General features: G+C 39.9%; 1 protein-coding gene across 7 annotated transcripts in view; it reads right to left on the bottom strand.

Annotated features, from left to right (window-relative positions):
* Positions 1-714: 714 nt before the first annotated feature.
* Positions 715-12,843, bottom strand: part of MGAT4D (MGAT4 family member D) — a 39,934-nt gene continuing 27,805 nt past the window's right edge. For 4 of the 7 annotated variants that reach the window (XM_055797411.1, XM_055797413.1, XM_055797415.1 and 1 more), the window contains 8 exons: positions 12,702-12,813; positions 11,637-11,767; positions 7,698-7,805; positions 6,626-6,819; positions 4,413-4,491; positions 4,213-4,291; positions 2,352-2,464; positions 715-1,803 (listed from right to left, as the gene is read on the bottom strand). In XM_055797411.1, the coding sequence (XP_055653386.1) occupies positions 1,777-1,803; positions 2,352-2,464; positions 4,213-4,291; positions 4,413-4,491; positions 6,626-6,819; positions 7,698-7,805; positions 11,637-11,767; positions 12,702-12,813 (843 nt within the window). In that variant the 3' untranslated portion in view covers positions 715-1,776. Of the gene's footprint in view, positions 1,804-2,351; positions 2,465-4,212; positions 4,292-4,412; positions 4,492-6,625; positions 6,820-7,697; positions 7,806-11,636; positions 11,768-12,701; positions 12,814-12,843 lie in introns of those variants that run through there. The other 3 variants (XM_055797412.1, XM_055797416.1, XM_055797417.1) reach the window with 3 other exon arrangements.

The following is a 12,843-nucleotide window of genomic DNA, read 5'->3' on the forward strand; positions in this document are numbered from 1 at the left end:
GGCTCTGCGCTGCTGGTCGCAGCCCTCTCAGCTCCGCCGTTCAGCCCGTTCTCAGTCCACCTCACTGTCCATTCATGTAAGGTGCTAAAGCACTTCGTGTTAGGAGAGAGAATGACTTCAAATAACTCAATTTTGCCTTTCATTCATGTAAACTAAGTTGTGTTTTACTCCCTTGTACAAGCTTTTGTGACTAAGTATCTCAGACTCCTATATTAGTAGAGGGAAAAACATGACCTGAAAGGTGATTCTGAGCAAGGTCAGAGGGAGGTGGCTCTGCCCTCCTCATGCCAGGTAGTTTGCTGCAGAGCCACTTTATTTCCCTTTTTTCCCTAGCTGCAGTTTTAGCCACTGCTTTTTAACAAGACACTGGTCTCAGTTTCACTCAACCCTTCTTTTTACTGTAAGCGCTGATGGATAAAGTTGTCCCTCTCTGTGTCTCTAAGCGTTCTGGATTACTGCATTACTTCTTAACATGCATTAAACACTTAGTCTAATGAAGGCTGCAGTATTTGATCCAAGAAATATATGCATACGTACGTATCTATATCTACACACACAAATATCTAGCACCACAGTGTGTGATACTATAAATTATCAAAATAATATTAGAGATGGTCTTTAACGAAACTCCCTTCTGAACTGTTTTAACATTAGAAAATTATTTTCATCTTATTCTAAATAAAAATACTCTTACATTAAGAATACACTTCTACATTAATTTAACCCATTTAATATAAATCCATGCACAAGTGTACAGTGCAGTTTATTTCTCGCTGTCTGCTGTTACGATGCAATGCATGTGCAGGAGAATGAGGGCACAACCATGCTGCAAATATTAAGGAAGCAATCCAGGAATTCTGCACATTAACAGGTGGATGTCCAAGGTGGATTGTAATTTCTCAAAAACATTTCAAATCAGACTACTGTGGTATACCTTCTATTTTCAAATTTATATTGAGTTTTGCCTTGTGACCAAGAATTAAGTATCAGTACATACTGACTGTCAAATTATAGGATCCAAAACTTTATTTAAATAATTTACTTTCTACAAAAATATAGTCATACATAATACCCTTATTATTTTCTGTATTTAATTCAATGCACAATTCACTGAAAAGATTTACAATCCTCCAAACAATACCTCTTTAAGTTTCAAGTTATTCAAATGGTAAATTGTAGGCACTTCCTATTTAAAAAATATTAAACATAACTTATGCTACATTAAGGCTGAAACACACTTCTGTTAAGTTTGAGATTCATTTTCATGTTTTCAAGATGTTCCTGTTTCTGTGGACTGCTCTAAATACTTGCAATGAATATTGACAACTTTTTTTTCAGTTTCTACTTTCCCTCCAAAACTGACTAGTTCTTAGTGGAGTTGAAAACTGTGTCCTTAATATTTTTCAAAAACATCCATATTTTTAGTTCTGGTGAAACTTACCATACTTTTTTGCTTAAGTCCCTGAGACAGGCTGTAATGCCTTATCAATTGTTTATCACAATATGTATCGAATGTTGCCATGCTAAGGTGAGATTTTTATATAAAACACCTTATCAAGAATATCTTATAGAAATTACTAACATAACTGGGTTCTTTATATCTTTTAACTATTAAATCTTTATATAAACAATATTATCTCAACTCTTTCCTAATACACAGTATTAAGAATTAAATGGGTTTGGATTTGTTCTTTTCACCCAGCCAGTTTTTTGTTGCTGTTGGCCTAGTTTACAAGCAATTTGTAACAAGTGACATGGCAAAAGAAATCGTTTTTTTCAGTTTTCAGATGCCTTGATAAGTACCTGAAAAAAACCAAAAATACATTATTTTCTAAAATCTGCAGAAGCATTGCCTAAGACATTAGCTTTTCCCTTGTTCCAACTATAGCTATAGTTTAAGGCTGTAGTAATTCTCAGTAATTCTCTCCAGTTACTTCTGCCAAATACTTCCTACTTATGGGTTCACATGCATTCAGAAACTTGGGTGAAACTTGAATACTAAAAAAAAAGTAACATGTTCATCTGAAAAAATTTGCACATTATACCTAATATCCAAGATAGTGACTGGAAAAGCTAGAAAAGTCTCCCTGTCTCCTTTGGTTGGTTGGTTTATCATGACCCAAATTCTGGTGGCTGTACTTACAGCACTGCAAAACTGGAGAATTGCCCCATTTGAGTATTTCCAGCACTTTCCATGAAGTAAATTTTAAGTTCTCCCCTGAATAATTACTATAATTCAAAGTCCCATTCAAAATTAAATAAAAATTAATGATTATCAATACTGTATGGTAAGAAGAACTGAAATTCATTTAATAAAGTTTTAATTAAAATGTTTTTATTAACATGCTTACCTCACTAATGATTGCCCATACAGGAGAATCAGAATTGACCATTAAACGAATAGCCTGTATTTTTCCTATTGACTGATCGACACTGCCTTCTGCAATTCCATTTTCAAAAGCCCCTAAATAAAAAATAAAACAAGACCTGTAAAAGCTTATATCAGAATGAAATACACTTCCAAGTAAATTTATACAAAAGCTCTAAATTCCAAATTATAAATTAACTCCAGCGATAGGACATTAGGGGAAAAAATCTTTTGGAAGAGGTCAAACAGTAAGATGAAGCTATAAACAAGAAGGATTCATTCCTTCAGTTACAGCAACTAGGAGCTGGAGAAGAATACAAGAAAACAAAAAATCTATAGCTACAAATGTTAAAAAAAAATTTTATATGTGTTAGTAGTGACCATATACATATGGCGCACATGTTCATGTAAATAATCTAAAAGAGCTTTTTCTGAAAAGTAAGATTATTTTTAAAAAGATATTTTTAGGAATCATGGACCAGTTCTGCTGCATTTTTTCACCAGTTCAATGCTTTTGAACTAACCTTGTTAAACTGGCATTAAATCGCTGCAGACAAATGAAAAACGCTCATCCCATGTCTGATATTAATTTCTGATCAACTTGCTTGTGCAACTGTGAGTTGCCAGCATTTCAGGTTGGACCTCTACTTAGAACAAAACAGCCATGAGGAGCTAGGAGAGAGGAGCCGAGGTGGGAGAGAGGAGCAAGTCAAAGCAAACCAGAAGCCCTGGTGAGGTGAAAGTGGTTCATTGGGAGAAAAGTGCAGTTATGTGGTAGAAAAGACAGAAGAAAGTGGCAAGCAAAGCATATCTCCCAATAGTCTGTTTCTGTTTGCATAGTAGCATTTTAGTTGAGGTAACAGCAGAACCCGGGCCTTGGCAAACACGCGGAGAATCCCCAGTTCATTTAAGAGAAGCCCCGCACCACCCTGAGGAAGGAAGAAGGGGAAGCAAGGGTGGGGGTCAAAAGGGGGTTCTCCATTGCCTTATGCTTCCCCTTCATTTCAGGTTGGAGCACAAGCTAATGCTGTCATAATCAAGAAATCCTTATCTTCAGCTAAGGCTGCAAAATCCAAACCAGAATCAATTATCCGATGTTGGGGGCTGACCCTGGCCGGACACCCGGTGCCCACCGGAGCCGCCCTGTCACTGCCCTCCCCAGCCGGGCAGGGGGAGAGAAAATGCAGCAAAAGGCGCCTGGTTGAGACAGGGACAGGGAGCGCCCTCCGTTACCGCCATGGGCAAAAAGGACCTGACTTGGGGAAATTAGTTTAATTTATTACCAATCAGATCAGAGTAGGGTAACGAGAAATAGACCCAAACCTCAAAACCACCTTCCCCCCACAGCTCCCTTCTTCCTGGGTTTACCTTCCCGCCCGATCGTCTCTCCCCCGCCACCCCCCCAGCAGCGCAGGGGAACAGGGGTCACCTCAGCCCCCCACACGCTGTCCCTGCCGCCCCCTCCCCCGCAGGGGACCCCTCACACCCTGCCCTGCCCCAGCCGGGACCCCCGGCAGGCAGCCCCCCACCGCAGCCCCTCAGGCCCGGCTGGCTCCAGCGTGGGCTGCCTGGCATCGGCTCCATTGGACACGGGGGAAGCTTCCAGCAGCTTCTCACAGAAGCCGCCCCTGTAGCCCCCCTGCTACCAAAACCTTGCCACACAAACCCAATACATCCTGTTAAGACCTTGCAGAGACTGCAGTTAATGTGCAGTAGCGCAAAGGGTTTCTTTTTGTCACTAGTTCACCTTGGAATATTACAGAGTTACTAAAATTCTCAAATGCAGAAATATTCTATATGTAAGAACAAAATTTCTGGTTCCGAAGTGACAGTAATCAATTTACCTATTTTTAAATATCCGTCTTTGGTTGCTGGGTAGTTAAATTTACCTCCATTGTCAACCAGTTCTTTCCTTAGCATTTCCTGTAAAAAAACAAAACAATAAAATCTCCAGAAATATTTTCTAGGGCATGACATTTTATGCTGAACATCATTCTTAACATGAAATAGCACTGTGCATTACAGTTGGAAATGAGAGACTTACATCAGCTGGCAACACTTCCACGGTGGTGTTAAACAGTTTGTCACCTGGGTGCTCCATGTTACCACTCCTGAAAAAATACCTGATGATATGAAGGTATATTATTTCCAGGTATTCTATACTTTAGAAAAGTTCTAGGGAAGTAATTCTTTCCAGATTTGATAGAAAGTTTTAAATACCTTTTCTTTAATTAGTTGTGGGCTATAAAGAACAGAAATAGGCGTTGAAACTTCCCACTGTGTGATCAAATCATATTAGAAGCTTTTTATTTTAAACAGAACAAGCATTAAAACCGTCTTTTGCTGGAGCCAGGAATGCAAGTGTTCCCCCTTTCCAGTGCTCAATTTCTAAATAAATTAACTTTCCAGGTTTAAACAGCTAAGGAAGATCTGCCCTCTGATCTGTTCCTATCATCCTACAGCCAAAGGTGAGATGGGCCTTTGGAATGCAATGGCAGGAAAAATCCCTGTTTCTGCTAGACCATATGCTACATGCCAAGAGAATCCCCCTTTTTATCAATACTGTTCAATTCAGGTGCTTCTAAATAATCTCCTTTATAGCCAATGAACAGCAGCACTGTCAAAGCTAGAATCCAAGCAAAAAACAATTATGAGATTAAAAAAATAAGAATAAAAATCCCTGTTTGGTTTTAAATGTCTGGCATTAGAGTTCTTAGGCTTTTAGATCCAAAAAGGGCTAATGAAATTTAAAGCATCAGTCTCCCTTTTCTGGTATCAAACATTCAAGACGACCACCAAATATTACAGGATTAACTATACATTTTCACAGGATAGCAATGGGATGAGGCTGGGACTAGCGATTAGGCAATACCATCTGTAAATGAGTTTCATCCAGTACAGCTTCCTAATGACAGGGACATGCAAAAATACAGGCTACCCAAGCTTCCCAAAGCAAAATCTAGTTAACTGTTGATCACAGAACACCAGTGTTTATTACGACTGTTATTTAGCGCAGCTCACTAGATGGAGATACAGGCTTGCTTTCTTAAGATTTTTTTTTTTTTTAAATACATGAGACATCTACAGTCTTTGCAAAAATGGAAGTCTCAGTTTTGTGACCAATTTGGCGAGGAAGTGTAACAACTGTGAAGGAGTTTTCTCTCTGAATTATCATTAGAGAGATATGGTCATTATGGTAATTTGTGTCAGAGACACTCTCCTGGAACCACATTTCTTGCTGGGTTATTTAACTCAGATCTGTTCTCCAGTCTGACACAGAGAGAAGAAGAAACTTTGCTGAACCAGGCAGAACTGCTTCTTTTGTTGCCAACCTCAGTTTGTATTGTTCATAAAGTAAGTCCTTCTGAAAAACACTTCCCTGTCTCCAGCTACAGGTGTCTCTTCCTTTCAAATACACCCAAGCTGAATGATTTGAAGATAGAGAAGACAGTTTCATCTTTTAGAACGAGAAAAACATGCAAGGTGGATTTTGGCTGTAGATCCAAACACATGAAATTAGAAGTTTGGCTGTGACCCAAGTGTTCAAGCTGTCATTACAGGCAATGGAGATACACTCCATGCAGTCACAGCAACTGACTCAGGTGACCAAACAGAGAATGAGATGAAGGTGTCTAGCTTCCACTGACTGCATCAAGTAGATCTCTGCCACATATAGTAGGAGCTTACACATCTGCCTTATGTAGACATCTCTACGGTAAACACCTACATTCAAGTCTTTGAATCTTCAATTGAATCCCACCTTTATTAATTCACTTTTCATCATTTCCCCACAATACTTGTATTTTCTCTTTGCTTTCACCTACGCTGCTAAGTGTGTGGTCTGGGACATGGCCTTTGACTTGACATCATGCAAACAACCTTTCTGTTGACAACTATAGAAATAAAGCTTTCACTGACTCCATTGATGAGTTATTATGTTATATATATTATCCTATATATTATCATTATAATATATCATTAATTAAAAACAAATTCCTTTGAGAATTATCTTAAGAGAATTTAACAGAAGAAATAAAGGGGAAAATATCCAAGAAGCTCTCTAATTACCAAGGAAAAAATGTATTTCAGGAGGGAAGGTCAAGAAAGGGAGCAGATAAATTGCAAATCATTGATTTTTTGTCAGTAAAGAGGCTATGGTTTATGCGCATGGTTAAGCCCTGGTGATTTTGAACAGACTCAGTAATTTCCAAACTGGACACATGTAGGCTTCCATATTCTATATCATGTGATACTTACTTTTCAACTTTTAGTGGATTTAAAAAGGTGAAGCTGATGTAGTCACCTGCCACTGGAGCTGAAGCCCAAAACCAGTCTTTTCCTTTATAAACTTTTTCCAAGGTATATTGCTGGTATATTCTTAGGCTTGTATCCACTTTTGCAGGTGGATTATTATGTGCTTTATGTAGCACGTTTTGGCCAAAATCTTTATCCTGTTGGATATAAAGAAATGTAATTTCGTTCATACAATGAAAAAAAAAAAAAAAAAAAGTGCTCCTATATCTTGAATTACTACAGGAAGCTATTCCAGAAAATAATTACCTCAGTGTCAAAAATACACAATCTATTTCTAACACAAACAGAATATTCATTTCAGTGTAATCACTGAGACTTAATGTTATAATTTGCAGACAGAGCTGTACCGATTGCTTCTCAGTTGCCTAGATTTCAAAATAAACTTCACCACAGTAGGCTATTTCATAGTTTTCTACTATGCCTTCTGCCAGAACATCTGATACTGGTCTCCGCTAGAGGCTAGGTGAACCTCTAGTCTGATCCAACACAGCAATTCCAATGATCTCACAGCTAGTCTAAATGGGGCCATCAGGACATCCCTGAAGTCTGGGGATTGCTCTTGTCCTTATCAGATACACGGTAGATCCGCAGTTTCCCCTCCAAACTCTCCCTAAAAATCTATGGCCGTCACAATAGCCACACCCTTACGGTACCAGTATACCTTCTTCTTAATAGTCCATGGTAGATTATTCAGCCAAAACAAATCATCACAGCCGTTTGTGTCTGTAATGGTGCAGAGCACGTGAAACCTTGTGCTGCAGAGAGGGTTCCTACATGCCATGAAATGCTACTATGACTGGTACAAGTGTTCAGATTAGAGATGCAAAGATGTCTGTGGAGCAGCAGTGTGCCCCACCTGCAGTTCAGATCCCAGGTCAGCGTTCTCCCCCAAATCTGTAACTGGATAGGGAAATGCCATCTAATGCCAAAGATGCAATGCTTGAAACTGATTTGAGAAACAAGTTGGAACACAAGCTTATAATTTAGAAATAGGGCATTAATTTCTTGTCCTTACTTTCAAATTTTGTATCTTCCCAGCCAATGATGAATAAATTCCTACATGCTGAAAGAGAGATGGTTTAGCACGGATACGTAACTTTGCCTTTTCCTTTTCACAGTGTATCTGGAAAGAAAGTAAAATAAAAGGGAATGAAGGTGTACTTAAATGAAGGAGAGAGACACTAAGTTCCATAAAGCAATTTCATTCTGTATTTAATATCTATATTTAAATGAATAACTGTTAGATTAACAGTCACCTTATTTCAAATACACTGTTTCTAGACCTGAACTTGTAATTCCAGTCATGGTGCTATGTAGATTTAAAGGCTCAACCACCACTAATGTAGGGATTTCTGCACTGTATGCCATCAATCACACCTCAGAGTGGCAAAAATGGATCTCAGATCTGAAACTGATTTTTTTTTTAACTGTTTCTGGCAAATTTCATTTCAACTCTTGGCCTTGCCGTATCATTCTAATTAAACTATTTTGACCAAAAGTGACCTTCTTGAGATAGGTTCTGGTTACATTTCAACCTTTATCATTTTGGCTCTTGCTGCTATGTTTGAGAGGCTTATAATGTACTGTACTATAAGTTATGTATCTTTTACCTTATAATCTGATAAAGCACTTGGGATACTGTATTTCAATCCCGATTTTCCAGTCAAGTACACTTTGTGACATGATATATACCATGGAATTACATAACTGTAATTGGTACTAATCTTGGAGTTTCTTGATTTTTGAATGATAGCAAATTACTATTTTAAATGTAATTTTAGCTCTGTATCTATAGAGCATCATAGTTTGATACAATGAAGCGAACATGCTACAATAATTAATGAGGTGTAATGAAGCATAATGGCAGGGAACAGAACAATGAGCTAAAATGAGACTCCTTGGGCTCTGCCCTCGGTTTTGCCACAGAATTATTATATGAGTTTGGAAGATCATTTAACTTCTCTGTGTCACAGGTCTTACATCCTTAGATTTGAGGGGATAATGTCTTTACCTCTTCAGTCAAGTGCCTTCAGTTCTATAAAAGAAAAATGTTACATAAACTTTATCAATACCTTCTGAAGCTAGAAGGGATAAAGACTTCACTCAGCTGGTTTAAACACCAAAACTCATGGGGGATTTATGGTTTCCACAGTAGTACTAATTAAAAGTTCAAAAACACCTGGAAGGCTATAAAAAGAACCAAGTATTTTTATGTTTGCCCACAGCAGATGTTCAGCAAAACAATGTAAAAACACAATGCATGCAAACTGATCCATTGGCAGCTGTTTCTTTGAAAAGCACGCTATACTTTTGTTAGAAAAAAAAAATCATTAGAAGAAAATAAATTTGCGAACTTTCTACCGACAGGGTTTGCAGTTCATCCCCTATAATAACGCGGTCTCTAGCATGTCTCCTGTTATGCTACGGCAGCACCACCAAAAGAGCTACTTAGGGTAGCGGCTGAGAATAACCAGCAGCACTGGACTGGTGTGGTCATTTGTGCAGAAACTGAGATAAGGCTCCTCGCTGGGGCAGGGCTCCCCTCTGCAGCCTGCTGGTCCCCGCCACACTTGCTAGGTAATGTGCTGCTGCATATGATCACAGAGCCACAGTCTGGGTTCAGAGGGACCTTTAAAAATCATGTAGTTCCAACCCCCTGCCACGGGCAGGGACACCTTCCAGTATCCCAGGTTGCTCCCAGCCCTGTCCAGCCTGGCCGTGAGCACTGCAGGGATGGGGCACCCACAGCTGCTCTGGGCAGCCTGGGACAGTGCCTCACCACCCTCATAGTGAAGAATTTCTTCCTAATATCTAATCTAAATCTACCCTCTTTCAATTTAAGACTGTTGCCCCTTGTCCTGCCACAACAGACCCTGGTAAAAAGTCTTTCACTGTCTTTCTCATAAGCCCCCTTTAAGTACTGGAAGGCCGCTGTAAGGTCTCCCCGCAGCCTTCCCTTCTCCAGGCTGAACAACCCCAGCCCTCCCAGCCTGTCCTCACAGGAGAGGTGCTCCAGCCCTCCGATCATCTTTGTGGCCTTCCTCTGCACTTGCTTTAACAGGCCCACGTCTTTTGTACGGTGGCCCCCAGAACAAATGATGGTTCACAGGAGGTAAACATGAAGTTTCTGAACCACACAGAGATCTGATGGCTCTGATCATCACAAACTGTCTTTTCCAGCTCAGTGAACAGACGTGGCTGAATCTTGCTATGTTAATACTCAGCCCAGGCTGAAAACACGCCAGACACCCATCACCACAGGATGGCACATAAAAGCCACAACCTGGTGCCCCGTTGGCGCTCCTGTGAGGCGCAGTGTGTGATCACTTAGCGACATCCTTAGTTGCTCGGAAAGGGGAAAGCGTGAGGATTTCTGTCAGCTTGCCCTCTCTGGCGCCTGTATGAAAGCCCACTGCCTTAATCTGTTGAACAGAGGAGCAGCAGCAGCCGGGACCCTTGTTCTTCTCCCAGCCTCCACTTTCTGCATTCCCACAAATAGTCCAAGCAGGTCATGCCGCTGGTCATTCTCACCCCAGGGCTGCTCGAGACTGACGTGTCTCAATAGGTTTTTGCTGCCCGCAGCAATTGAAATTGCAATTGCAGAAGTGAAACTCACTAGAAACTTGCTGATACCGCTCTGCTTCAGCTCGGCCAGGGCAGACGCGCCTGAGCTGCCTGCCTGCCTTTCAGGAGCACAGCTTTGTTTTAAGGGTGAATCAGGTCTTATAAGCTAGAAGACTCATTTAAAAAATAAAAGTAAAATGTTTCATTGAGTTGGCACATGCTAGAACAGATCTAGAATAGGTGATGTTAACATAACAGTATCTTTTTTTTTAATTCTGTTATCACAGGTTGGCAAGAACCTAAATTAAAGGTACTTGAGGCTCACTCTGACTCCTATGAGCCAGCTTAACCCATGCAGTAGGATGTCTTACTCTTATCTGTATGAAGTGGGAACAGAGACTCCTCCAGTGGCCTCACTAAGTGTAGAAGCAGGGACCTTCCGTTATCCCCAGGGGTCACCCCTGCTACGCAGTAAAACTTGAAGCTTGTTTGTTCCGCTCCCCTCCATCTCCAGCTCTGCACAACTCCTGTCTGTCTCTTCTCCCTTCTTTATTAATGCAAAAGTAAAAAAAAACTAGCTACACAAATCAAATAAAACTCTTCAGCCTTAAAAACCAAGAAGGAGCAGAAGCTCTGGTCAGTCCTCTATGGCACAGTCTGTTATACAAGAAGTGTGTGGGCAGTGACCAGCACCAAAGACTGGTGAGAGAAAAAACACAAAAGGACATACAGAAATACTCAGCATATCATTTGGCTCACCTGTAGTGCTAGAAACGGCACCTTTTGCAATTCAACACAACTCTTTCTTTCATTTTTATTGAAAAGTGTCATTTAGTTCGATCAATCTACGTGTTTCCCTGCACGTTTGGTTATTTTTCAGGCAAACAGTCAGTGTTTTTCCCAGATAGCAAAAGATTTAAAGCAAAACACTTAAGTTCAGCTTCCTGAAAGAAAGGAATTGGTACGCAAAATTCAGAATGACTGTGATTGCAAAACTGTATGCTTTACTGACTTTCATATTAGCAGGTCAGCAGAAAGTTATGCAAGTGGTAGCCCACGTAGCTTTACATATGCAAAATTTTCTTTGGTGTTGCAGGGTTGCCTACGTGACCAGCTGCAGGCAGATGTGAGCTTGTGCTGTCCATGTTGTGAGCTGATGGAGGCAAAACAGCTCTGGTGTGGAAATGTGAATCTCTGTGTCAGGCATCTCCACGTGCCCTAATGGGCTCAAACACTGTGCCACTCTAGAGATCTGCAGCAGATCTTTCCCCACAAACTCCAAAGTAAGTCAGGTTTGAAAGATTTCTATTCTGTTTTTTGAAAATAAATTATTTTGCCACCAAGACTGTTTGAATATTACTTATGTTCATAAATTCATAGACATACTTACTGCATCCTTTTCTGGATTGCACACTTTAACCCAGAGCAGGTGGTCCATAAGCCAGTCTATGGGCTTATCTTTATAGAACATGAGAAAAAAATCCACTATGAGTGGCAAGTCTTCCGATTTAAACAATTTTCCTGAAAGCAAGACAAGAAGTTGCATATTCAGATATTTTCATTGCTGTGCAAAAAACACCAGCTTTATGTTTACTCCTGTCTTAAACACATGGATGTAATTCTGATATTTAGTGAAAATTTCACACAGAGTCCAGCTTTGAAGAATTGCTTATCCTCCAGCTTGTTAGGATCTTGAACAGATTTCCATCCCATGCCTGGAGATATTCTCACACAGCCAACCAGTCAGTTAATAAAGCACACAGTTATATCCTGGTTCCAAACACAAATCTGCCAGTCACCTCTATCAGTGTGTCGGATAAAATGGAGTCTGAATAATTCCTTAAAATGCTACACATGCAATTTCACTGGCAATACTATACTGACTATCTTTAAATTAAGACCTAGGTATGAGAAGTGTTGCTTTTAAAATACTATCACTGTTCATTTCATTCTCTTGCTGTTTGTATCAGGATATTTTGTTAGGTTTCTTTGTTTGACCTAACACGTGTAAGGTGTTATCACAAGTAAATAGTATTAGAACCAGAGAAAAAATATAAAAAGAAAATTAGACTAAAAATAACAAAAATACTTCCCTATGATATGGGATGCATGTTCTGCTCCACAAAGGAAAGGAAGTGGATTTTTTTTTTTAATTGATTGTTCAAATTCTGTTCCTGAAAAGACTACACACTACAGGAGCACATAGTACCCTGAGATGAAACAATTTGCTTCTTATGGGAACCCAGCCACTGGATCCTATGCTGAGGACACTCTGCATTAAAAAGACAGTTTTAAAGAGCACAAAAAGTAAAAGACTTTTGGTAGGAGCTTTCCTGAAGAACCAAGGGAGTTTTGATACGAGTCCTTCCATGCTTTGAAATGTAATTCTGAGTGAGAGCTACTTGACCTATGCAGCTCCAAGTCCAACTGATCCTGCTGAGGTCTTAATACTTACCAATAAATCCAAGCTGGGAGAACTCCAGAATCATCCACTCTTGGGACTGCTTAGCAGCAAAGTCTTTTATACTTTGAATATAACCAGGTTTGGCTATTATATCATCTTCTAGCTAGGTGAGGGAAAAAAGCAACAAAAAAGA

This window comes from Falco peregrinus, chromosome 2, assembly GCF_023634155.1.
Source record: "Falco peregrinus isolate bFalPer1 chromosome 2, bFalPer1.pri, whole genome shotgun sequence".
Classification (NCBI taxonomy): domain Eukaryota; kingdom Metazoa; phylum Chordata; class Aves; order Falconiformes; family Falconidae; genus Falco; species Falco peregrinus.